We start from the raw sequence: 26,869 nt of genomic DNA on the forward strand, positions 1-26,869 counted from the left end.
ATGGTACTAGTGATTGGCCAGATATTGTAGGATCATTTACAGCCGGTACTGGTGATTGGCCAGATATTGTAGGATCATTTACAGCCGGTACTGGTGATTGGCCAGATATTGTAGGATCATTTAAAGCCGGTACTGGTGATTGGCCAGATATTGTAGGATCATTTACAGCCGGTACTGGTGATTGGCCAGATATTGTAGGATCATTTAAAGCCAGTACTGGTGATTGGCCAGATATTGTAGGATCATTTACAGCCGGTACTGGTGATTGGCCAGATATTGTAGGATCATTTAAAGCCAGTACTGGTGATGTATAGATGGAGATTGTGGCACTGCACGCATCATTTGGCACGGATACAATCTGGCTGTGTGGTCCATGGTGCTGTTGCCATGTTACTGGTGGGGCTGCATCTATACACAAGGGAATGCCAGGGATGCATAACAGCATGTGAGTATCAGGTGGTAACCAGCGTCAGATGGCACAGCTGGCATTACTACCCTACATGTAGAAAACCAAAAGATAGTGACACTCACTGGTGAAAAATCATATAACATGCATACTGAAGGGCACTTCTTTGCCAGAAAGCGTGCTAAAGCTTACTGCCACCACCGACCGGACCCTGGCCCTTATTCTGCTTCGTGCGGTACGGCCCGCGTGCGGCCGTACCGCCGATGTTTTTACTCTGCACATGCGCAGAGGTCAATCTGCGCATGTGCAGCCCCCTTCGCCGCAGACGTATTTCGTCCGCCGCAAAGGGGGCGTATAGGGGCGTGAGAGGCTTCATGCCCTCATTTCCCTATGTGTACGCCCCGCGTTTCATGGGCGTTCCCATGCAAACGCGGGGCGTATGCATGGTAATGAGGGCATGACGCAACTCATGGGGGCGGAAAGCTGACGTCGCCGGATGTCAGCTTTCAGCCCCCATACAAGCTACCACACGGACGATTGTCCGTGTGGTCTCAGCTTGCGGGAGCTGCCGGGGCGTGCGGACCTGCCTTCGATGGTCGACGACCATCGAATGCAGGGGGCAGCTCCCACCATGGTGGAGGCGTACGCCTCCACCATTTTTATGCGGATCGCCAGCCGTCCGTGTACGGACGGCCGTGGCGATCCGTAGGGTGGGCGGGGATTGGTTTGTGCGGCCGGAGCCCCGTGTGCGGCTCTGGCCGCACCAACCAGAATAAGGGCCCCTGTGTGGACTGAACTCCGTGAACCTCTGACTGATACAGAGTTGGCATTCTGTTCCATGCCAGACGTGTCCAATACCCATATGGGTGATATGCTTTTAAATTTTGGCATTTTGTGAGTGCATTGAATAAATTGTTTTTTTACCTTCTTAAAAACGTTATTTGCACCATATATGTTTCGGTTGAGCCTGATACAGGTAACAAGGAAACTGAAGCTGAAGGGAACAATCCCTGTCATTTGTGATATGCGCATGTACCTCTACCTTTTGTAAGTGGAATGCAAGAAATAAAATTATTTATTTAATATGTACATTGTTGCACTATGGATTTCTGGGTTTGAGTTTCAGAAATAAAAATCTCAATCATTGCATATTATATGTAAAAGTATAGACTTAATCAGCAAATCCAGTGTGTAAGTGTATGCATGTTATATGATTTTTAGCCAGTGGGTGTCACTATCTTTTGGTTTTCTACAATGCAGTAGGGCTTTTTGGTGAAGGCTCTTTTTCGTGTCACCCTGGGCTGAATAATTGTAAAGGAGCGCTGAGCTACATGTAACTGCGCTGTTAGTATGTTTATGTGCACGTACAGATTATGTTAGCAGGATTAGCGCTGAGCTACATGTAACTGCGCTGTTAGTATGTTTGTGTGCACGTACAGATTATGTTAGCAGGATTAGCGCTGAGCTACATGTAACTGTGCTGTTAGTATGTTTATGTGCACGTACAGATTATGTTAGCAGGATTAGCGCTGGGTTACATGTAACTGCGCTGTTAGTATGTTTATGTGCACGTACAGATTATGTTAGCAGGATTAGCGCTGAGCTACATGTAACTGCGCTGTTAGTATGTTTATGTGCACGTACAGATTATGTTAGCAGGATTAGCGCTGAGCTACATGTTACTGCGCTGTTAGTATGTTTATGTGCACGTACAGATTATGTTAGCAGGATTAGCGCTGAGCTACATGTAACTGCGCTGTTAGTATGTTTATGTGCACGTACAGATTATGTTAGCAGGATTAGCGATGAGCTACATGTAACTGCGCTGTTAGTATGTTTATGTGCACATACAGATTATGTTAGCAGGATTAGCGCTGAGCTACATGTAACTGCGCTGTTAGTATGTTTATGTGCACGTAAAGCTTATATTAGCATGATTAGCGCTGAGCTACATGTAACTGTGCTGTTAGTATGTTTATGTGCATGTAAAGCTTATATTAGCATGATTAGCGCTGAGCTACATGTAACTGCGCTGTTAGTATGTTTATGTGCTCGTACAGATTATGTTAGCAGGATTAGCGCTGAGCTACATGTAACTGCGCGGTTAGTATGTTTATGTGCACATACAGATTATGTTAGCAGGATTAGCGCTGAGCTACATGTAACTGCGCTGTTAGTATGTTTATGTGCACGTACAGATTATGTTAGCAGGATTAGCGCTGAGCTACATGTTACTGCGCTGTTAGTATGTTTATGTGCACGTACAGATTATGTTAGCAGGATTAGCGCTGAGCTACATGTAACTGCGCTGTTAGTATGTTTATGTGCACATACAGATTATGTTAGCAGGATTAGCGCTGAGCTACATGTAACTGCGCTGTTAGTATGTTTATGTGCTCGTACAGATTATGTTAGCAGGATTAGCGCTGAGCTACATGTAACTGCACTGTTAGTATGTTTATGTGCTCGTACAGATTATGTTAGCAGGATTAGCGCTGAGCTACATGTAACTGCGCTGTTAGTATGTTTATGTGCACATACAGATTATGTTAGCATGATTAGCGCTGAGCTACATGTAACTGCACTGTTAGTATGTTTATGTGCACGTACAGATTATGTTAGCAGGATTAGCGCTGGGCTACATGTAACTGCGCTGTTAGTATGTTTATGTGCACGTACAGATTATGTTAGCAGGATTAGCGCTGAGCTACATGTAACTGCACTGTTAGTATGTTTATGTGCACGTACAGATTATATTAGCAGGATTAGCGCTGGGCTACATGCAGGGCTATTTTTGTGCAGGCTCCAGCAGGAACTGAGGCCCTTTTTCTAGTTCACTCTTTCAGACAAAATATTTCTTAGATGGACAAAACCATGTGCACTGCAGGTAAAGCAGGTGTAAAACCCCACCCAAATCTAATTATCTCTGCACAAGTAACACCTGCCTCACCTGCAGTGCACATGGTTTTGTCCATTTAAGAAATATTTTGTCTGAAAGAATGAATTAGAATAAGGGCCTCAGTTCCTGCTGGAGCCTGCACAAAAATAGCCCTGGCTACATGTAACTGCGCTGTTAGTATGTTTATGTGCACGTACAGATTATGTTAGCAGGATTAGCGCTGAGCTACATGTAACTGCGCTGTTAGTATGTTTATGTGCACGTACAGATTATGTTAGCAGGATTAGCGCTGAGCTACATGTAACTGCGCTGTTAGTATGTTTATGTGCACGTACAGATTATGTTAGCAGGATTAGCGCTGGGTTACATGTAACTGCGCTGTTAGTATGTTTATGTGCACGTACAGATTATGTTAGCAGGATTAGCGCTGAGCTACATGTAACTGCACTGTTAGTATGTTTATGTGCTCGTACAGATTATGTTAGCATGATTAGCGCTGAGCTACATGTAACTGCGCTGTTAGTATGTTTATGTGCTCGTACAGATTATGTTAGCAGGATTAGCGCTGAGCTACATGTAACTGCGCTGTTAGTATGTTTATGTGCACGTACAGATTATGTTAGCAGGATTAGCGCTGAGCTACATGTAACTGCACTGTTAGTATGTTTATGTGCTCGTACAGATTATGTTAGCATGATTAGCGCTGAGCTACATGTAACTGCGCTGTTAGTATGTTTATGTGCTCGTACAGATTATGTTAGCAGGATTAGCGCTGAGCTACATGTAACTGCACTGTTAGTATGTTTATGTGCACGTACAGATTATGTTAGCAGGATTAGCGCTGGGCTACATGTAACTGCACTGTTAGTATGTTTATGTGCACATACAGATTATGTTAGCAGGATTAGCGCTGAGCTACATGTAACTGCGCTGTTAGTATGTTTATGTGCACGTACAGATTATGTTAGCAGGATTAGCGTTGAGCTACATGTAACTGCACTGTTAGTATGTTTATGTGCACGTAAAGCTTATATTAGCATGATTAGCGCTGAGCTACATGTAACTGCGCTGTTAGTATGTTTATGTGCTCGTACAGATTATGTTAGCAGGATTAGCGCTGAGCTACATGTAACTGCGCTGTTAGTATGTTTATGTGCTCGTACAGATTATGTTAGCAGGATTAGCGCTGAGCTACATGTAACTGCGCGGTTAGTATGTTTATGTGCACATACAGATTATGTTAGCAGGATTAGCGCTGAGCTACATGTAACTGCGCTGTTAGTATGTTTATGTGCACGTACAGATTATGTTAGCAGGATTAGCGCTGAGCTACATGTAACTGCGCTGTTAGTATGTTTATGTGCACGTACAGATTATGTTAGCAGGATTAGCGCTGAGCTACATGTAACTGCGCTGTTAGTATATTTATGTGCTCGTACAGATTATGTTAGCATGATTAGCGCTGAGCTACATGTAACTGCGCTGTTAGTATGTTTATGTGCACGTACAGATTATGTTAGCAGGATTAGCGCTGAGCTACATGTAACTGCGCTGTTAGTATGTTTATGTGCACGTAAACCTTATATTAGCATGATTAGCGCTGAGCTACATGTAACTGCGCTGTTAGTATGTTTATGTGCTCGTACAGATTATGTTAGCAGGATTAGCGCTGAGCTACATGTAACTGCGCGGTTAGTATGTTTATGTGCACATACAGATTATGTTAGCAGGATTAGCACTGAGCTACATGTAACTGCGCTGTTAGTATGTTTATGTGCTCATACAGATTATGTTAGCAGGATTAGCGCTGAGCTACATGTAACTGCGCGGTTAGTATGTTTATGTGCACGTAAAGCTTATATTAGCATGATTAGCGCTGAGCTACATGTAACTGTGCTGTTAGTATGTTTATGTGCACGTACAGATTATGTTAGCAGGATTAGCGCTGGGTTACATGTAACTGCGCTGTTAGTATGTTTATGTGCACATACAGATTATGTTAGCAGGATTAGCGCTGAGCTACATGTAACTGCGCTGTTAGTATGTTTATGTGCTCGTACAGATTATGTTAGCATGATTAGCGCTGAGCTACATGTAACTGCGCTGTTAGTATGTTTATGTGCACGTACAGATTATGTTAGCAGGATTAGCGCTGAGCTACATGTAACTGCGCTGTTAGTATGTTTATGTGCATGTACAGATTATGTTAGCATGATTAGCGCTGAGCTACATGTAACTGCGCTGTTAGTATGTTTATGTGCACGTACAGATTATATTAGCAGGATTAGCGCTGAGCTACATGTAACTGCGCTGTTAGTATGTTTATGTGCACGTACAGATTATATTAGCATGATTAGCGCTGAGCTACATGTAACTGCGCTGTTAGTATGTTTATGTGCTCGTACAGATTATGTTAGCATGATTAGCGCTGAGCTACATATAACTGCACTGTTAGTATGTTTATGTGCTCGTACAGATTATGTTAGCAGGATTAGCGCTGAGCTACATGTAACTGTGCTGTTAGTATGTTTATGTGCACGTACAGATTATGTTAGCATGATTAGCGCTGAGCTACATGTAACTGCGCTGTTAGTATGTTTATGTGCTCGTACAGATTATGTTAGCAGGATAAGCGCTGAGCTACATGTAACTGCGCTGTTAGTATGTTTATGTGCACATACAGATTATGTTAGCAGGATTACCGTCCCCATCCTCGGTGTCCAGCACCTGCCTTAGTACTACCTGTGGTGTGGTATACTAATACGGGCATTCAGAATTCGCTTACACCGCACACAATCCTGTACCCTCATCAGGGGGGCAGAACAGGAAAATAAATAACATCTCTGAAGTTGTCTAATTAGATGAAGGCTGCTTAATGTGTTATGCTGGGTACACACCAGGACGACTAGGGCCCGATCCCCACAATCTAGATCCAATTCCGACCAATTGGATGTAGATTGTGTGCTGATTGGGCCCTTTTCTGTCCTGGTGTGGACCGATACCGATCCGATGCGCGGTCCCGCGGGTCGGTCGGTCGTTATTGAGATCCTACCTGCTGCAGGTAGGATCTCAATGACGACCATACAGCCGGGTGCGGGTCGCCATCGGATCGGACCCGCTCACGGTGCACATCGTGAGCGGGTCGTGCCCCCCCGCGTCACCGTGAGCGGGTCGGACGAGACACTGACGACCCGCTCACGATATGCATCGTGAGCGGGTTGTCCTGGTGTGTACCCTACATTACACCTGTCACTGGAACTCTGGCACTGCACAGCAGACACACACACACAGGCCTGTGGTCTTCTGCGTAGTGCTGACCCACCCACAGGCTAAAGCCATTATGGGGCGTGTCTAGAGAGTTAAGGTGCCCACACACTAGAACGATTTTAGGGCCGATTTTCAATAAATCGGCCGATATATCGACCGATATTTACCGAAAATCGGTCGAAAATCGGCCGATGCTCGCTCCCGTGGATCTTTTGCTAAATCTTCTGATCTTACATGCAGCACAAAAGATCAGAAGATTTAACAAAAGATCCATAGGAACGCACACGGGATCTTAAGAAAAATCTTTGGTAAAGATGTGCGCTTGCCTGAAATCTTTTGTCCAGGACGGACAAAAGATTTGAAGACTAATTTATGCGCACATCTTATGATCGCAGATCTTTCTAGTGTGTGGGCACCTTAGGATTCACAGTGGTGTGGCTCCGCCTCCTGAAGCGAAGGCCTGGGATCACGGACAGATAGACTGTGCCACTTACACCAGTGCTCCCGGTACTCCCCTGATGGTGGCCTTGGCTATACGGAATGGCCATAACGGCTATTAGCAGCTTTATGCCACCACTCCCAATACGGAAGTAGCTTTGTAGCTGTCTTATATCATGTTGTGGATGCCCAGTCCGTGAGGATTCCCAGGTGACCTTGCATTCAGTTACACCTACAGTACATAGGACACGTCCTGGGATTATTATGTTGGGTACAAAACCATTTACTGCTAACGCAATAAGCCCCATGTGTACACGATCGTGGGGTATCAGCAGGCTTACGCCTGGGGCAAATACTGGCATTTGTCAAACTTAACACGTACATGTAACTATTTACTTATTATTACCAGTTATTTATATAGTGCACACATATTCCGCAGCACTGTACAGAGAGTTATTTATTAACAGTTTCTTATATAGCGCACAGAGATTCCGCAGCGCTGTACAGAGACTTATTTATTAACAGTTTCTTATATAGCGCACACAGATTCCGCAGCGCTGTACAGAGACTTATTTATTAACAGTTTCTTATAAAGCGCACACATATTCCACAGCGCTGTACAGAGACTTATTTATTAACAGTTTCTTATATAGCGCACACATATTCCACAGCGCTGTACAGAGACTTATTTATTAACAGTTTCTTATATAGCGCACACATATTCCACAGCGCTGTACAGAGACTTATTTATTAACAGTTTCTTATATAGCGCACACATATTCCACAGCGCTGTACAGAGACTTATTTATTAACAGTTTCTTATATAGCGCACTCATTATCCGCAGCGCTGTACAGAGACTTATCTATTAACAGTGTCTTATATAGCGCACACATATTCCGCAGCACTGTACAGAGACTATTATTACCAGTTATTATATAGCGCACACATATTCCGCAGCGCTGTACAGAGACTTATTTATTAACAGTTTCTGGTACTTATGTATTATCTGGGCTCCCATGTTAAATGCACCCCATTTTTTCATACCCCTACTATCCAACTACACATGGAGTTGATTTTATATAGTGTGGCGAGCGCAGCGAGCCACCGTGCCCGAAGCGTGGTGAGCGCAGCGAGCCCCGCGAGGGGATGCGGTCTCATAAGAAAAATGGGAGCCCAGATATTACATAAGTACCCAGTTTCTTATATAGCGCACACATTATCCGCAGCGCTGTACAGAGACTTATTTATTAACAGTTTCTTATATAGCGCACACAGATTCTGCAGCGCTGTACAGAGATTACTTTAACATTCACATCAGTCCCTGCCCCAGTAGAGCTTACAATCTATATCCCTACCACATGTACACGCACACAGACCTTCTAGGGTTAATTTATTTGGGAGCCAATGAACCTACCAGTATATTTTGGATAGTATAAATAAACTGGAGAACCCGGAGTAAACCCACACAAGCATGAGAAGAACATACAAACTCCACACAGGGCCATGGTGGGAATTAAACCCATGACCTCAGTGTTGAAATGCACTAATGCTAAACAATGATACTGTCCGTACTGCCCAAATATTCATCTTGTCCCTACATACAGTATGTTCTCAGGACACCCGCATCCACCTCTATATGAGCCCCTATGGAAAGCAAGCTGGCACTTACTGGGAAAGAAAACATGAAATAACCAGACACAGCAACTTTTCCATCCACCACTAGAGGGAGTAGCTGCTATTATTATACACAAATGCCAACAGAGTGGTTTAAAACAAGTAATAGACATTTATTACCAGTGACTTCTGCTAATAGTTGGGAACAAGAACAAGAACGACAGGCAGAGAGGTGAGAGGGCCCTGCTCGCATGCTCACACTCTACAGATATAGGTATAGTGCAGACCGCGTGTTGTTTCAGAACACATTGTCCCATATGCGTTAGCACTGCCATGTGCCCTGATCATACAGAACCCGCTATATAAATAGCACCACAAACTATAATAGAACAAGAATGACCGGCAGAGAGGTGAGAGGGCCCTGCTCGTATATAAATACCACCACAAACTATAATAAAACAATAATGACAGGCAGAGAGGTGAGAGGGCCCTGCTCGTATATAAATACAACCACAAACTATAATAGAATAATAATGACAGGTAAAGAGGTGAGGGCCCTGCTCGTATATAAATACAGCCACAAACTATAATAGAACAAGACTGACAGGCAGAGAGGTGAGGGCCCTGCTCGTATATAAATACAGCCACAAACTATAATAGAACAATAATGACAGGCAGAGAGGTGAGGGCCCTGCTCGTATATAAATACGACCACAAACTATAATAGAATAATAATGACAGGTAAAGAGGTGAGGGCCCTGCTCGTATATAAATACAGCCACAAACTATAATAGAACAAGACTGACAGGCAGAGAGGTGAGGGCCCTGCTCGTATATAAATACAGCCACAAACTATAATAGAACAATAATGACAGGCAGAGAGGTGAGGGCCCTGCTCGTATATAAATACGACCACAAACTATAATAGAATAATAATGACAGGTAAAGAGGTGAGAGGGCCCTGCTCGTATATAAATGCCACCACAAACTATAATAGAACATGAATGACAGGCAGAGAGGTGAGAGGGCCCTGCTCGTATATAAATACCACCACAAACTATAATAGAACAAGAATGACAGGCAGAGAGGTGAGAGGGCCCTGCTCGTATATAAATACAGCCACAAACTATAATAGAACAAGAATGACAGGCAGAGAGGTGAGGGCCCTGCTCGTATATAAATACCACCACAAACTATAATAGAACAAGAATGACAGGCAGAGAGGTGAGAGGGCCCTGCTCGTATATAAATACCACCACAAACTATAATAGAACAAGAATGACAGGCAGAGAGGTGAAAGGGCCGTGCTCGTATATAAATACAGCCACAAACTATAATAGAACAATAATGACAGGTAAAGAGGTGAGAGGGCCCTGCTCGTATATAAATACAGCCACAAACTATAATAGAACAATAATGACAGGCAGAGAGGTGAGAGGGCCCTGCTCTTATATAAATAGCACCACAAACTATATTAGAACAAGAATGACAGGCAGAGAGGTGAGAGGGCCCTGCTCGTATATAAATACAGCCACAAACTATAATAGAACAAGAATGACAGGCAGAGAGGTGAGGGCCCTGCTCGTATATAAATACAGCCACAAACTATAATAGAACAATAATGACAGGCAGAGAGGTGAGAGGGCCCTGCTCGTATATAAATACCACCACAAACTATAATAGAACAAGAATGACAGGCAGAGAGGTGAGAGGGCCCTGCTCGTATATAAATACAGCCACAAACTATAATAGAACAATAACGACAGGCAGAGAGGTATTAGGGGCCCTGCTCGTATATAAATACAGCCACAAACTATAATAGAACAATAATGACAGGCAGAGAGGTGAGAGGGCCCTGCTGGTATATAAATACCACCACAAACTATAATAGAACAATAATGACAGGCAGAGAGGTGAGAGGGCCCTGCTGGTATATAAATACAGCCACAAACTATAGTAGAACAATAATGACAGGCAGAGAGGTGAGGGCCCTGCTCGTATATAACTACAGCCACAAACTATAATAGAACAAGAATGACAGGCAGAGAGGTGAGAGGGCCCTGCTGGTATATAAATACCACCACAAACTATAATAGAACAAGAATGACAGGCAGAGAGGTGAGAGGGCCCTGCTCGTATATAAATACAGCCACAAACTATAATAGAACAATAACGACAGGCAGAGAGGTAATAGGGGCCCTGCTCGTATATAAATACAGCCACAAACTATAATAGAACAATAATGACAGGCAGAGAGGTGAGGGCCCTGCTCATATATAAATACCACCACAAACTATAATAGAACAATAATGACAGGCAGAGAGGTGAGGGCCCTGCTCGTATATAAATACAGCCACAAACTATAATAGAACAATAATGACAGGCAGAGAGGTGAGGGCCCTGCTCGTATATAAATACAGCCACAAACTATAATAGAACAAGAATGACAGGCAGAGAGGTGAGGGCCCTGCTCGTATATAAATACAGCCACAAACTATAATAGAACAAGAATGACAGTTAAAGAGGTGAGAGGGCCCTGCTCGTATATAAATACAGCCACAAACTATAATAGAACAAGAATGACAGGCAGAGAGGTGAGGGCCCTGCTCGTATATAAATACAGCCACAAACTATAATAGAACAAGAATGACAGGCAGAGAGGTGAGGGCCCTGCTCGTATATAAATACAGCCACAAACTATAATAGAACAAGAATGACAGGCAGAGAGGTGAGGGCCCTGCTCGTATATAAATACCACCACAAACTATAATAGAACAAGAATGACAGGCAGAGAGGTGAGGGCCCTGCTCGTATATAAATACAGCCACAAACTATAATAGAACAAGAATGACAGTTAAAGAGGTGAGAGGGCCCTGCTCGTATATAAATACAGCCACAAACTATAATAGAACAAGAATGACAGGCAGAGAGGTGAGAGGGCCCTGCTCATATATAAATACAGCCACAAACTATAATAGAACAAGAATGACAGGCAGAGAGGTGAGAGGGCCCTGCTCGTATATAAATACAGCCACAAACTATAATAGAACAATAATGACAGGCAAAGAGGTGAGGGCCCTGCTCATATATAAATACTACCACAAACTATAATAGAACAAGACTGACAGGCAGAGAGGTGAGGGCCCTGCTCGTATATAAATACAGCCACAAACTATAATAGAACAAGAATGACAGGCAGAGAGGTGAGAGGGCCCTGCTCGTATATAAATACAGCCACAAACTATAATAGAACAATAATGACAGGCAAAGAGGTGAGGGCCCTGCTCGTATATAAATACTACCACAAACTGTAATAGAACAAGACTGACAGGCAGAGAGGTGAGGGCCCTGCTCGTATATAAATACAGCCACAAACTATAATAGAACAAGAATGACAGGCAGAGAGGTGAGAGGGCCCTGCTCGTATATAAATACAGCCACAAACTATAATAGAACAAGAATGACAGGCAGAGAGGTGAGAGGGCCCTGCTCGTATATAAATACAGCCACAAACTATAATAGAACAAGAATGACAGGCAGAGAGGTGAGAGGGCCCTGCTCGTATATAAATACCACCATAAACTATAATAGAACAAGAATGACAGGCAGGGAGGTGAGGGCCCTGCTCATATATAAATACAGCCACAAACTATAATAGAACAAGAATGACAGGCAGAGAGGTGAGAGGGCCCTGCTCGTATATAAATACAGCCACAAACTATAATAGAACAAGACTGACAGGCAGAGAGGTGAGAGGGCCCTGCTCGTATATAAATACAGCAACAAACTATAATAGAACAAGAATGACAGGCAGAGAGGTGAGAGGGCCCTGCTCGTATATAAATACAGCCACAAAGTATAATAGAACAATAATGACAGGTAAAGAGGTGAGAGGGCCCTGCTCGTATATATAAATACAGCCACAAACTATAATAGAACAATAATGACAGGCAGAGAGGTGAGAGGGCCCTGCTCGTATATAAATACAGCCACAAACTATAATAGAACAAGAATGACCGGCAGAGAGGTGAGAGGGCCCTGCTCGTATATAAATACCACCACAAACTATAATAGAACAAGAATGACAGGCAGAGAGGTGAGAGGGCCCTGCTCGTATATAAATACCACCACAAACTATAATAGAACAATAATGACAGGCAGAGAGGTGAGAGGGCCCTGCTCGTATATAAATACCACCACAAACTATAATAGAACAAGAATGACAGGTAAAGAGGTGAGGGCCCTGCTCGTATATAAATACCACCACAAACTATAATAGAACAAGAATGACAGGCAGAGAGGTGAGGGCCCTGCTCGTATATAAATACCACCACAAACTATAATAGAACAATAATGACAGGCAGAGAGGTGAGAGGGCCCTGCTCGTATATAAATACTACCACAAACTATAATAGAACAATAATGACAGGCAGAGAGGTGAGGGCCCTGCTCGTATATAAATACAGCCACAAACTATAATAGAACAATAATGACAGGCAGAGAGGTGAGGGCCCTGCTCGTATATAAATACAGCCACAAACTATAATAGAACAAGAATGACAGGCAGAGAGGTGAGAGGGCCCTGCTCGTATATAAATACTACCACAAACTATAATAGAACAATAATGACAGGCAGAGAGGTGAGGGCCCTGCTCGTATATAAATACTACCACAAACTGTAATAGAACAAGACTGACAGGCAGAGAGGTGAGGGCCCTGCTCGTATATAAATACAGCCACAAACTATAATAGAACAAGAATGACAGGTAAAGAGGTGAGGGCCCTGCTCGTATATAAATACCACCACAAACTATAATAGAACAATAATGACAGGCAGAGAGGTGAGAGGGCCCTGCTCGTATATAAATACTACCACAAACTATAATAGAACAATAATGACAGGCAGAGAGGTGAGGGCCCTGCTCGTATATAAATACAGCCACAAACTATAATAGAACAATAATGACAGGCAGAGAGGTGAGGGCCCTGCTCGTATATAAATACAGCCACAAACTATAATAGAACAAGAATGACAGGCAGAGAGGTGAGGGCCCTGCTCGTATATAAATACAGCCACAAACTATAATAGAACAAGAATGACAGGCAGAGAGGTGAGGGCCCTGCTCATATATAAATACAGACACAAATACTCTGCGTGCTCACATTAGTAAGATTAGGAAGAAGGTGACTGCACAGCCGGAACACAGGAGCAACATTTTTAAACATTCTTCCAAAATCTGGTCTCATTGCACATTGGCTGTCGGCTGAATTTACATTTCCTGTCTATCCTCAACTACATAACGGCAGAATTAACTGCCCCCCCCCCTCTATATATCACACATGGAACCCTGCAAAGATACAGAGATATCCCTACAGCAGAGGGACCCTAACAGTCCAGGTTATAAGGATATCTATGGCCCAGCACAGGGGATTAACCCTTTGAGTGCGAACGGGAACCTCAAAATATCCACAGCTCACAGCGACTGTTCTTTATTTGGGTGCAATATTTCCCTAACCCTCGATAGTCTGACGCGGCTGTATCTGTACTTACACTACGAGGGCAGTCGCTGTGAGCGGCGCGGCTGTATCTGTACTTACACTACGAGGGCAGTCGCTGTGAGCGGCGCGGCTGTATCTGTACTTACACTACGAGGGCAGTCGCTGTGAGCGGCGCGGCTGTATCTGTACTTACACTACGAGGGCAGTCGCTGTGAGCGGCGCGGCTGTATCTGTACTTACACTAGGAGGGCAGTCGCTGTGAGCGGCGCGGCTGTATCTGTATTTATACTACGAGGGCAGTCGCTGTGAGCGGCGCGGCTGTATCTGTACTTACACTACGAGGGCAGTCGCTGTGAGCGGCGCGGCTGTATCTGTACTTACACTACGAGGGCAGTCGCTGTGAGCGTCGCGGCTGTATCTGTACTTACACTACGAGGGCAGTCGCTGTGAGCGGCGCGGCTGTGTCTGTACTTACACTACGAGGGCAGTCGCTGTGAGCGGCGCGGCTGTGTCTGTACTTACACTACGAGGGCAGTCGCTGTGAGCGTCGCGGCTGTATCTGTACTTACACTACGAGGGCAGTCGCTGTGAGCGGCGCGGCTGTATCTGTACTTACACTACGAGGGCAGTCGCTGTGAGCGGCGCGGCTGTGTCTGTACTTACACTACGAGGGCAGTCGCTGTGAGCGGCACGGCTGTGTCTGTACTTACACTACGAGGGCAGACGCTGTGAGCGGCGCGGCTGTGTCTGTACTTACACTACGAGGGCAGTCGCTGTGAGCGGCGCGGCTGTATCTGTACTTACACTACGGGGGCAGTCGCTGTGAGCGGCGCGGCTGTGTCTGTACTTACACTACGAGGGCAGTCGCTGTGAGCGGCGCGGCTGTGTCTGTACTTACACTACGGGGGCAGTCGCTGTGAGCGGCGCGGCTGTGTCTGTACTTACACTACGAGGGCAGTCGCTGTGAGCGGCGCGGGCATTGTTAGCGGATATTCTGAGGATCACTCACAGCAACGTCGGCACTCAAAGGGTTAAATCCAACTGACAGCTACTTATTATGACACCTGTGACCAAACATGGATATCCTTATAACCTGGACTGCTGGGATCCTCTGCAGTACAACACTCTGATGATCTGGGCATCAGGCTGCTGGTTTTCTCAGGACAATCCCCCGAATCCGCACCCTACAGTGGTCTCACAGATGGAGAGCAGCATTTGGCGAGGTCATACAGGAACGTGTGCCGGGCTGTCTGCCCGCTGTGTCCGAATGGCGAATGTTGAATATCACCAAACCAGCTGCAACTCCTATGTACAAATGTAGCGCCACCAGAAAGTATTTTCTGCCAGTAAGAATCAACCGATGGAACACTTAACATTGGCAGAATTTGGGGTTAACCCACTTTGAGAAACACTTGGGTACATGAGGTTACTCTGCCCCAAAATCTGCTTTAGGTTTATGTAATTAATGGTACTTGTTTCCTAGCACGGCGCCAGCGATTTTAATTTCAGGCATCGGGACCCAAAAAACCGTGTCGATCGGATCGCATTCACCCAAATCGCATGCGATGGACGTGATTTTTACATTGGAATCAATGTAAAATGGTCCCCGAGACCCAATTTTACATTGGGTCCAATGTAAAATACACCGTAGACCCCAATTTTCATTGCATACCCCCCCGCATGGGTGAAATGCCCCCCCATTGTTAACGCCACCCCACTATTGACGACAACCCGAAGCGTGGCGAGTGCAGCGAACCCGCGAGGGGCAGCGGTACGCGTCCTCCGACGTTTTCGTACCCCCACTATCCAAGTCGAGCGGACGCGCATTACTTCACAGATATTACGCGTCCGCTCGCTACGCTTCGGGCTCGGTGGCTCGCTGCGCTCACCACACTTTATAAAATCAACTCCACGCTGACGTAGATAGTGGGGGTATGAAAAGGTCAGAGGACGCGTACCGCCGCCCCTCGCCAGGCTTCGGGTTGGCGTTAATAGTGGGGTGGCGTTAACAATGGGAGGGCATTTCACATATAAATTACCCATAAGGGTGGGTATATAATAAAAAAAATCGGGTCCAGTGGGCCATTTAACATTGTACCCTATGTAAAATCGCGTTGATCGCGTCGGTCGCATCGCATGCCATTATAATGGCATGCGATGGACAGGATCAACGCGATTTTCTCATTGTCGGCAATAAAGGCTCAAAATAGACAGAAAATCGGGTCCATCGCGTCCATCACATACCTTAAGTTAAGGTATGCGATGACCCACGACGGGCGCCGTGCTAGGAAACAATGACCTAATTAATTCCTTATCACACATCCCCTCACGGATAGAACATAAAAGGAATCCAATCAGCAAGTTGTATAGTAGCGGAAAATAGAACAAATAGGGTGTAAGATATTTGGAGGTCTGGTTCTCCCTTATGCTGCTTTCAGACCGCAAAACTGGCTTTGACCCTGTATTTGGAAACGTTTCCAAAAACGGGTCTGCCAGGTAAAACCCCTTTCACACCGCATCTCTTAAACGGTTTATTACCGTTTAAGTGCAGTTTTTTTGACACTGGCAGACCCGTTTTTGGAAACTTTCCAAAAACAGGGTCAAAGCAAGTCTTCAGCGCGCCGCCCCCCTCCCCCGGGGGTTAACACCCCCAAATCCCCTCCACCCCAGGGCTAACAACCCCCCCCCCCCCCTGTGCAGCCGGTACCTCCGTTGCGTGATCCGGCACTGCAGTTGGTCGGGGAAGCACTTATGAAAAAAAGCGTCTTTCAGAAAATGGCTGCCCCATAGGAAAACCAGTTTTAAAAAACTGTCTTTCGTATGGGGGCAGCCATTTTCCGAAAGTCACTTTTCTTATAAGAAAAGTGACTTTCGGAAAATGGCTGCCCCCATACGAAAGACAGTTTTTTAAAACTGGTTTTCCTATGGGGCAGCCATTTTCTGAAAGACGCTTTTTTTTACGAGTGCTTCCGACCATACTGCACTGCCGGGATCCACAACGGAGGTACTGGCTGCACGGGGGGGGGGGGGGGGTCGACACGCGCGCGGGTCGGCTCCAGTGCTGTGAATATTTAATGAGCGCTCATTAAATATTCACTGCGCTGAATTTAGGACCCAGCTCATTGGCTGGGTCCTAAATACCGTTTCAGATCCGATTTTGATCCCAAAATACCGGGTCTGAAACGGGTAGGACCCTGCATTTTAACCGGTTTGAAAAAACGGTATTTTCAAACCGGTTAATTGGATCTGCACCTTTCAGACCGCACAGATTACCGTTTTAAAACGGTAAAAAAACGGCAATATACCGTTTCCAAAGTGCGGTCTGAAAGGGGCATTACATGTGCGGTGTTGTACCCTATGGTGTGGCACGCTCTGTACTGCAGGAGAGCGTATGCTCTGAGTGAGGCCCAGATCACCCTACAGGAATTAGCCCATACACATACATACAACACTCTGTACTGCAGGAGAACGTACACTGAGTGAGGCCCAGACCACCACAGATCACCCTACAGGAATTAGCCCATACACAGACATACAACACTCTGTACTGCAGGAGAACGTACACTGAGTGAGGCCCAGACCACCACAGATCACCCTACAGGAATTAGCCCGATACACAGACATACAACCTCTGTACTGCAGGAGAACGTACACTGAGTGAGGCCCAGGCCACCGCAGATCACCCTACAGGAATTAGCCCGATACACAGACATACAACACTCTGTACTGCAGGAGAATGTACACTGAGTGAGTCCCAGACCACCACAGATCACCCTACAGGAATTAGCCCATACACAGACATACAACACTCTGTACTGCAGGAGAACGTACACTGAGTGAGTCCCAGACCACCACAGATCACCCTACAGGAATTAGCCCATACACAGACATACAACACTCTGTACTGCAGGAGAACGTACACCGAGTGAGTCCCAGACCACCACAGATCACCCTACAGGAATTAGCCCATACACAGACATACAACACTCTGTACTGCAGGAGAACGTACACCGAGTGAGGCCCAGACCACCACAGATCACCCTACAGGAATTAGCCCATACACAGACATACAACACTCTGTACTGCAGGAGAACGTACACCGAGTGAGGCCCAGACCACCACAGATCACCCTACAGGAATTAGCCCGATACACAGACTTACAACACTCTGTACTGCAGGAGAACGTACACCGAGTGAGTCCCAGACCACCACAGATCACCCTACAGGAATTAGCCCATACACAGACATACAACACTCTGTACTGCAGGAGAACGTACACCGAGTGAGTCCCAGACCACCGCAGATCACCCTACAGGAATTAGCCCATACACAGACATACAACACTCTGTACTGCAGGAGAACGTACACTGAGTGAGGCCCAGACCACCACAGATCACCCTACAGGAATTAGCCCATACACAGACATACAACACTCTGTACTGCAGGAGAACGTACACTGAGTGAGGCCCAGACCACCACAGATCACCCTACAGGAATTAGCCCATACACAGACATACAACACTGTACTGCAGGAGAACGTACACTGAGTGAGCCCCAGACCACCACAGATCACCCTACAGGAATTAGCCCATACACAGACATACAACACTCTGTACTGCAGGAGAACGTACACTGAGTGAGGCCCAGACCACCACAGATCACCCTACAGGAATTAGCCCATACACAGACATACAACACTCTGTACTGCAGGAGAACGTACACTGAGTGAGGCCCAGACCACCACAGATCACCCTACAGGAATTAGCCCATACACAGACATACAACACTCTGTACTGCAGGAGAACGTACACTGAGTGAGGCCCAGACCACCACAGATCACCCTACAGGAATTAGCCCATACACAGACATACAACACTCTGTACTGCAGGAGAACGTACACTGAGTGAGGCCCAGACCACCACAGATCACCCTACAGGAATTAGCCCATACACAGACATACAACACTCTGTACTGCAGGAGAACGTACAATGAGTGAGGCCCAGACCACCACAGATCACCCTACAGGAATTAGCCCATACACAGACATACAACACTCTGTACTGCAGGAGAACGTACACTGAGTGAGGCCTAGGCCACCGCAGATCACCCTACAGGAATTAGCCCATACACAGACATACAACACTCTGTACTGCAGGAGAACGTACACTGAGTGAGGCCCAGACCACCACAGATCACCCTACAGGAATTAGCCCATACACAGACATACAACACTCTGTACTGCAGGAGAACGTACACTGAGTGAGGCCCAGACCACCACAGATCACCCTACAGGAATTAGCCCATACACAGACATACAACACTCTGTACTGCAGGAGAACGTACACTGAGTGAGGCCCAGACCACCACAGATCACCCTACAGGAATTAGCCCATACACAGACATACAACACTCTGTACTGCAGGAGAACGTAAACTGAGTGAGGCCCAGACCACCACAGATCACCCTACAGGAATTAGCCCGATACACAGACATACAACCTCTGTACTGCAGGAGAACGTACACTGAGTGAGGCCCAGACCACCACAGATCACCCTACAGGAATTAGCCCGATACACAGACATACAACCTCTGTACTGCAGGAGAACGTACACCGAGTGAGGCCCAGACCACCACAGATCACCCTACAGGAATTAGCCCATACACAGACATACAACACTCTGTACTGCAGGAGAACGTACACTGAGTGAGGCCCAGACCACCACAGATCACCCTACAGGAATTAGCCCATACACAGACATACAACACTCTGTACTGCAGGAGAACGTACACTGAGTGAGGCCTAGGCCACCGCAGATCACCCTACAGGAATTAGCCCATACACAGACATACAACACTCTGTACTGCAGGAGAACGTACAATGAGTGAGGCCCAGACCACCGCAGATCACCCTACAGGAATTAGCCCGATACACAGACATACAACACTCTGTACTGCAGGAGAACGTACACTGAGTGAGGCCCAGACCACCGCAGATCACCCTACAGGAATTAGCCCGATACACAGACATACAACACTCTGTACTGCAGGAGAACGTACACTGAGTGAGGCCCAGACCACCGCAGATCACCCTACAGGAATTAGCCCGATACACAGACATACAACACTCTGTACTGCAGGAGAACGTACACTGAGTGAGGCCCAGACCACCACAGATCACCCTACAGGAATTAGCCCATACACAGACATACAACACTCTGTACTGCAGGAGAACGTACACTGAGTGAGGCCCAGACCACCACAGATCACCCTACAGGAATTAGCCCATACACAGACATACAACACTCTGTACTGCAGGAGAACGTACACTGAGTGAGGCCCAGACCACCACAGATCACCCTACAGGAATTAGCCCGATACACAGACATACAACACTCTGTACTGCAGGAGAACGTACACTGAGTGAGGCCCAGACCACCACAGATCACCCTACAGGAATTAGCCCATACACAGACATACAACACTCTGTACTGCAGGAGAACGTACACTGAGTGAGGCCCAGACCACCACAGATCACCCTACAGGAATTAGCCCATACACAGACATACAACACTCTGTACTGCAGGAGAACGTACACTGAGTGAGGCCCAGACCACCGCAGATCACCCTACAGGAATTAGCCCATACACAGACATACAACACTGTACTGCAGGAGAACGTACACTGAGTGAGCCCCAGACCACCACAGATCACCCTACAGGAATTAGCCCATACACAGACATACAACACTCTGTACTGCAGGAGAACGTACACTGAGTGAGGCCCAGACCACCACAGATCACCCTACAGGAATTAGCCCATACACAGACATACAACACTCTGTACTGCAGGAGAACGTACACTGAGTGAGGCCCAGACCACCACAGATCACCCTACAGGAATTAGCCCATACACAGACATACAACACTCTGTACTGCAGGAGAACGTACACTGAGTGAGGCCCAGACCACCACAGATCACCCTACAGGAATTAGCCCATACACAGACATACAACACTCTGTACTGCAGGAGAACGTACACTGAGTGAGGCCCAGACCACCACAGATCACCCTACAGGAATTAGCCCGATACACAGACATACAACACTCTGTACTGCAGGAGAACGTACACTGAGTGAGGCCCAGACCACCACAGATCACCCTACAGGAATTAGCCCGATACACAGACATACAACACTCTGTACTGCAGGAGAACGTACACCGAGTGAGGCCCAGACCACCACAGATCACCCTACAGGAATTAGCCCATACACAGACATACAACACTCTGTACTGCAGGAGAACGTACAATGAGTGAGGCCCAGACCACCACAGATCACCCTACAGGAATTAGCCCATACACAGACATACAACACTCTGTACTGCAGGAGAACGTACACTGAGTGAGGCCCAGACCACCACAGATCACCCTACAGGAATTAGCCCATACACAGACATACAACACTCTGTACTGCAGGAGAACGTACACTGAGTGAGGCCCAGACCACCACAGATCACCCTACAGGAATTAGCCCATACACAGACATACAACACTCTGTACTGCAGGAGAATGTACACTGAGTGAGGCCCAGACCACCCTACAGGAATTAGCCCATACACAGACATACAACACCCCGGAGGTAACACCGTTATTACTCACTGCTCCAGTTTCATCGCGTAGCGTTGAGATTCTCCCACTTAAGAGGCTGCAAAACAAACGATTTTGTTACATGCAAAGAAAGACGATAAAGTTTTTGTTCCCAATACATTGTTTCCTTGAATAATCCCCCCTGCGTACTTTCTGTAATTCCTATTTCCCAATAGTTCTGGCTGATGATGCATCTCCTGTTGGTTACCTAAATGGAGACAGGTTCTACGGAGCCTGGCCTAATGGGGTCCTAGCAATCAGTATGGGCTGAACGTAACACCAGCGCTTTCCGCAGGGAGACGTTATTTATTTGCAGAGCGAAAGCCACAATCCTCTATAATAAAAGGCTTATGCTGCTCCTCACCACTATGGGGGGAGAGAGAATTCAAGTGTTTTGTTATCCGGAGCTGACATTTTTATGTTTGACGGACTGGTAACTAGTAGAATATAATCAGAAATAAATATAAAAAATAAAACTATTATCAATTATTAAAATGATAATAATAGTAATATTTATATAGCACTATTCGCCCAATAGGAGTCAAAGTGCTTTACATACGCCTTTACAGCACAAGAAGCATAACAAGCTTAAGTGGATATTAGTGAAATGCTTGAGAGAACAGGAAAGTCTTGAGTCTATTTTTAAAGGAATCCAGAGTGGGGGTCTCTTGCACTGTGTGAGGAAGAGAATTCCACAAAGCTGAAAGCTGGACCCCCATTCGAGTCCAATGATCACTTGTGAAAATCTATCTGTACCCTAACAAACTTACAGGCAATAAGAGAACATTCATTACCAGAGAACACACACAAAAATATAACAATTTATTTCATATTCTCATTAAAAATATAAGATTGAAGAAACAAGCAAAATGCTTGGCCAAGAAATGCGCAAGGGCGTGGATGATCCCTCTGGAACCCCGTTTTTGGAGAATGCCTGTTAGAGTGTATATTGCTGCGCTCTTCCTCATCACGTGATACAGCATAGTGCCGGATCCTGGCCGGGGAAAGAGAGCAGCCATAGGTGACAACTGCTAGCATCATTACACTGGGCGCCCTCTACAAGCAGGCTTAAGCTCCATACACACCAGACAATATATTAAATGATATGCACGATAATTATATTGGTAACAAGAATATCGGGCATATCGTCAAGTGCAGGGGTGCTCAAACTATTTTACTCTGGGACCCCGTCAAAAAACAAAAATGATTACAGGACCCCGGTAAGTTAGTGTAGAATGGATGCCACATGTGTGGTCAGTGAAGTGAAGCCACTGCCAACATTGCCAGGAGGCAGTGGGTAAAGGGGGAATGGTGAAGGGGATGAAGTGGGTAAAGGGGGGATGGAAAAGGGTGACAGGGATGGAAGAGGGAAGCAATGGGTGTTACATAATGTTGCACGCTTTCGGTGGTCCTTAGCAATGTCCTCCATCATCTGTACATGCAGGACCATGGAGGATATCGATAGTAAGATGCTGGCGGCCTTACAGAAATGTCATGCACAGACGATAATTGTCGGCAGCTGATGGAGGGGTGCGCAGCAATGACTCTATAATTGGACATCCGCGCCGGATAAGTTGGGGATCAAATCTTTCCAGCTGATTAGTAAACTGGGTTTAGTACTGTATGTAGCAGCAATAGTAATACTGACCTGGAAAAGAAGGAGTCTGGAATCCACATAAGCGTTTGTTTGGATGTACTGAACCTGTAGGGAAACACATACAGAGTTACATATATGCCACAGAGAGGAAAACATCATTGCAGGGTCAAGTAGTAGGTGCGTGTTCTGCAGAGCAATGTACAGCGTGGACGGGTAACATCGGAACCGCAACAGCCCCATCGGCCTTCATCCTGACTGACCAGGCTGATGCGCTTCTCAGACCATCAGGATTGGTCGTTAATCAGCGGTGGGGATATGCAGCGTACACATGTAGTCTGAGGGGAGGGTGGGGTGGGATAATCTGGGGAAGGGACTTGTGGTGTACACATGTAGTCTGAGGGGAGGGGAGGGTGGGATAATGTGGGGAAGGGACTTGTGGTGTACACATGTAGTCTGAGGGGAGGGGAGGGTGGGGTGGGGTGATTTGGGGAAGGAATTGGTGGTGTACACATGTAGTCGGAGGGAGGGTGGGATAATGTGGGGAAGGGATTTGTGGTGTACACATGGGATCTGGGGGCATATGGAGAAGGGATTGGCGGTGTACGCCGGGGATCTGGGGCAGGTGAGGTATGAGTAGAATACGGACACAGACGCACCGGCGCAGAATACGGACACAGCCGCACCGACGCAGAATACGGACACAGCCGCACCGACGCAGAATACGGACACACCCACACCGACGCAGAATACGGACACACCCACACCGACGCAGAATACGGACACAGGCGCAGAATACGGACACAGCCGCACCGGCGCAGAATACGGACACAGCCGCACCGGCGCAGAATACGGACACAGCCGCACCGGCGCAGAATACGGACACAGCCGCACCGACGCAGAATACGGACACAGCCGCACCGACGCAGAATACAGACACAGCCGCACCGGCGCAGAATACAGACAGAGCCGCACCGGCGCAGAATACGGACAGAGCCGCACCGGTGCAGAATACGGACAGAGCCGCACCGGCGCAGAATACGGACACAGCCGCACCGGCGCAGAATATGGACACATATCTGACTCGTTTAGGAGATCAGCGGAAGAGTGACAAATGCTGAAAGAGTACTGATCCCTGTGAAGAACCGAACAGACTATCGATGGCGCACGGACTTTAGCACAACCTGTCCACCATATGTTTTATGGCGATGCACTTATGCGCCGCTGGGCCATTCCTACACATTGATCCACGCAGCGGAGGTTATATAACAAGTCATGTATATACATAACGCCTGGGAACAATCAGACGCGGCCAACTTACTATGAAGGAATGAGAAACATGTGAATCATCTGAAAACATTCCGGAATATTTCCCACACATGATCTCAGATACACCCATCAGGACACCAGCTATCAGCAATGTTATGTAAGCGGGAACGGCTAATATAGAGAAACTCGTATGACCTTACAATGAATAAAGGATAATTGTAACACACAGAGCGAGCCTGTCGGCCAGTGCTGCAGTAATGTTGTGGAATATCGCTGTGCTAGCCCTTCTGGGCACACAGGAAGTCACAGCCAACGGCTGGGGGCAGTGGTGTTATTACTAATCATATATACTGTATATTGCCCTTCATAATACAAAGTAATGACAGCATTGGGAGAAACAACATAATAAAGTCTTATCCCAGGGTTCAGACGCAGTAAGGAATGCCAGCTTTAGCACAGTGCGGCCGCCAAGTCAGGGGGACTCCCGGGGCCGTAACCCAGAAGTCCCAACATCACAAAGGGCGGGAGGGGTTATAGGGTTCCGACAGTCGGGATCCCGACAGTCATTAGCCCGACGTAGGGATCCCGACTGGCCAGACTCAGACAGCATGGCGAGCGCAACAAAGCCCCTTGCGGGTTAGCTGCACTCGCCATGCTGCGGGCACAGTGGCGCTCTACGCTCGCCACCTATTCTATTCTCCCTCTATGGGGGTCGTGGACCCCCACGAGGGAGAATAGCCGGTGGCTATCAGGAACCCGTCTGTCGGTGTTTTAACAGTCAGGATTCCGACATCGGGTAAATGACTGTCGGGACCCTGTCCGGCACCCCTTTTGTATACTAACCGTATATGTAAGCATCTATGCGGTAAAAGGCAGGACGTACCACATAGCGGACGCGGGGATTAGTACATCCCGCCATGTGTTTGATACGTGTGTACGACAACGGTTGGGGCGATTTCCCTTAGGACCATTGGAGATTACCGGCATGTGGGAGACAATATAATGAATGACGGAACAATCTCTCGATCGCATACAATAACTTCTGATTGGCCGAAAAGCGCAGATCACCAGTAGATATCGCATGCGACCTCTTATGCACAATGTGCGCAATTTAAAATGGGTCATGTGTGGATCCATTTGTCATCACTCTTGGGGGTTTGCCCAGAAATTGCAGAAATGTAACAGGGTTATACAGGGGTGACAGTGTGACACATGGGGGTGATAGTGTGACAGGGTAAGCGGGTGACAGGGTTACACAGCGGGCTGGCGGGGGGGGGGGGGGTCATGACAGGGTGGCACATGGGACTGGGGTGGTGTAAGTGTCATACAGGGGGTGACAGTGACAGGGTTATACAGGGGGGAGAGTGACAGGATGACATATGGGGCTGGGGGGGGGTTACAGGGTGACACATGGGGCTGGTGACAGGGTTATACAGGGTAGTGAGTGACAGGGTGACACATGGGGCTGGTGACAGGGTTATACAGGGTAGTGAGTGACAGGGTGACACATGGGGCTGGTGACAGGGTTATACAGGGTAGTGAGTGACAGGGTGACACATGGGGCTGGGGGGGGTGACAGGGTGACACAGGCGGGATAACGGGGACCTCCCCCCGGAGGATACAGCACCTGGTCCCCCCCACGTTCAGCTGGATGATCTCCCCGGTGCCCGGGCTGACGCTGCTGCAGTTCCCGGCCATGTCCGCTGCGGCCTCCGGCCTCCTCCCTGCAATCCCCGGGCTGGCTGTTCGGGGAGATCCCGGGATCCGTGTGTCAGAGTCCGGCCTCCCGTCCATGCAGACCGGGCAGCCAGGCGGAGCTCCCCCCGGGGCGCAGCATGTCCCGGGCCGCGGAGGGAAGGGGGAGGTGGCCGGGAATCCTTCTGGATCCAGCGCTGGGAGGCGGCGTCACTCCAGGCCGGGCCTCGCCGTCATCATCACCCGCTGCTGCTGCTGAGGCCGCTGTCACCATGGCAACCGCCCGGGGACACGCCAGTTGCAACCCCCCTCCTCATTCCATTCCCTCCCCTCAAACACACCCTCCATTCCCACATACACCCCCCATTCCCACATACACCCCCCATTCCCACATACACCCTCCATTCCTTCATACACCCTCCATTCCCACATACATCCCCCCATTCCCACATACACCCCCCCATTCCCACATACACCCTCCATTCCTTCATACACCCTCCATTCCCACATACATCCCCCCATTCCCACATACACCCCCCCATT

The 26,869-nt window shown here is 47.3% G+C and overlaps 1 protein-coding gene across 1 annotated transcript in view; it reads right to left on the minus strand.

The window, feature by feature from the left end:
• Positions 1-26,614, minus strand: part of KCTD3 (potassium channel tetramerization domain containing 3) — a 63,613-nt gene extending 36,999 nt beyond the window's left edge. The window contains exons 1-3 of the mRNA XM_083175169.1: positions 26,259-26,614; positions 23,417-23,470; positions 21,781-21,826 (exon numbers count right to left, since the gene is read on the minus strand). Of these exons, the coding sequence (XP_083031295.1) occupies positions 21,781-21,826; positions 23,417-23,470; positions 26,259-26,425 (267 nt within the window). The 5' untranslated portion in view covers positions 26,426-26,614. The remainder of the gene's footprint in view (positions 1-21,780; positions 21,827-23,416; positions 23,471-26,258) is intronic.
• Between the last annotated feature and the right edge of the window lie 255 nt (positions 26,615-26,869).

This window comes from Crinia signifera, chromosome 3, assembly GCF_055691185.1.
Source record: "Crinia signifera chromosome 3, ASM5569118v1, whole genome shotgun sequence".
Taxonomy (NCBI): domain Eukaryota; kingdom Metazoa; phylum Chordata; class Amphibia; order Anura; family Myobatrachidae; genus Crinia; species Crinia signifera.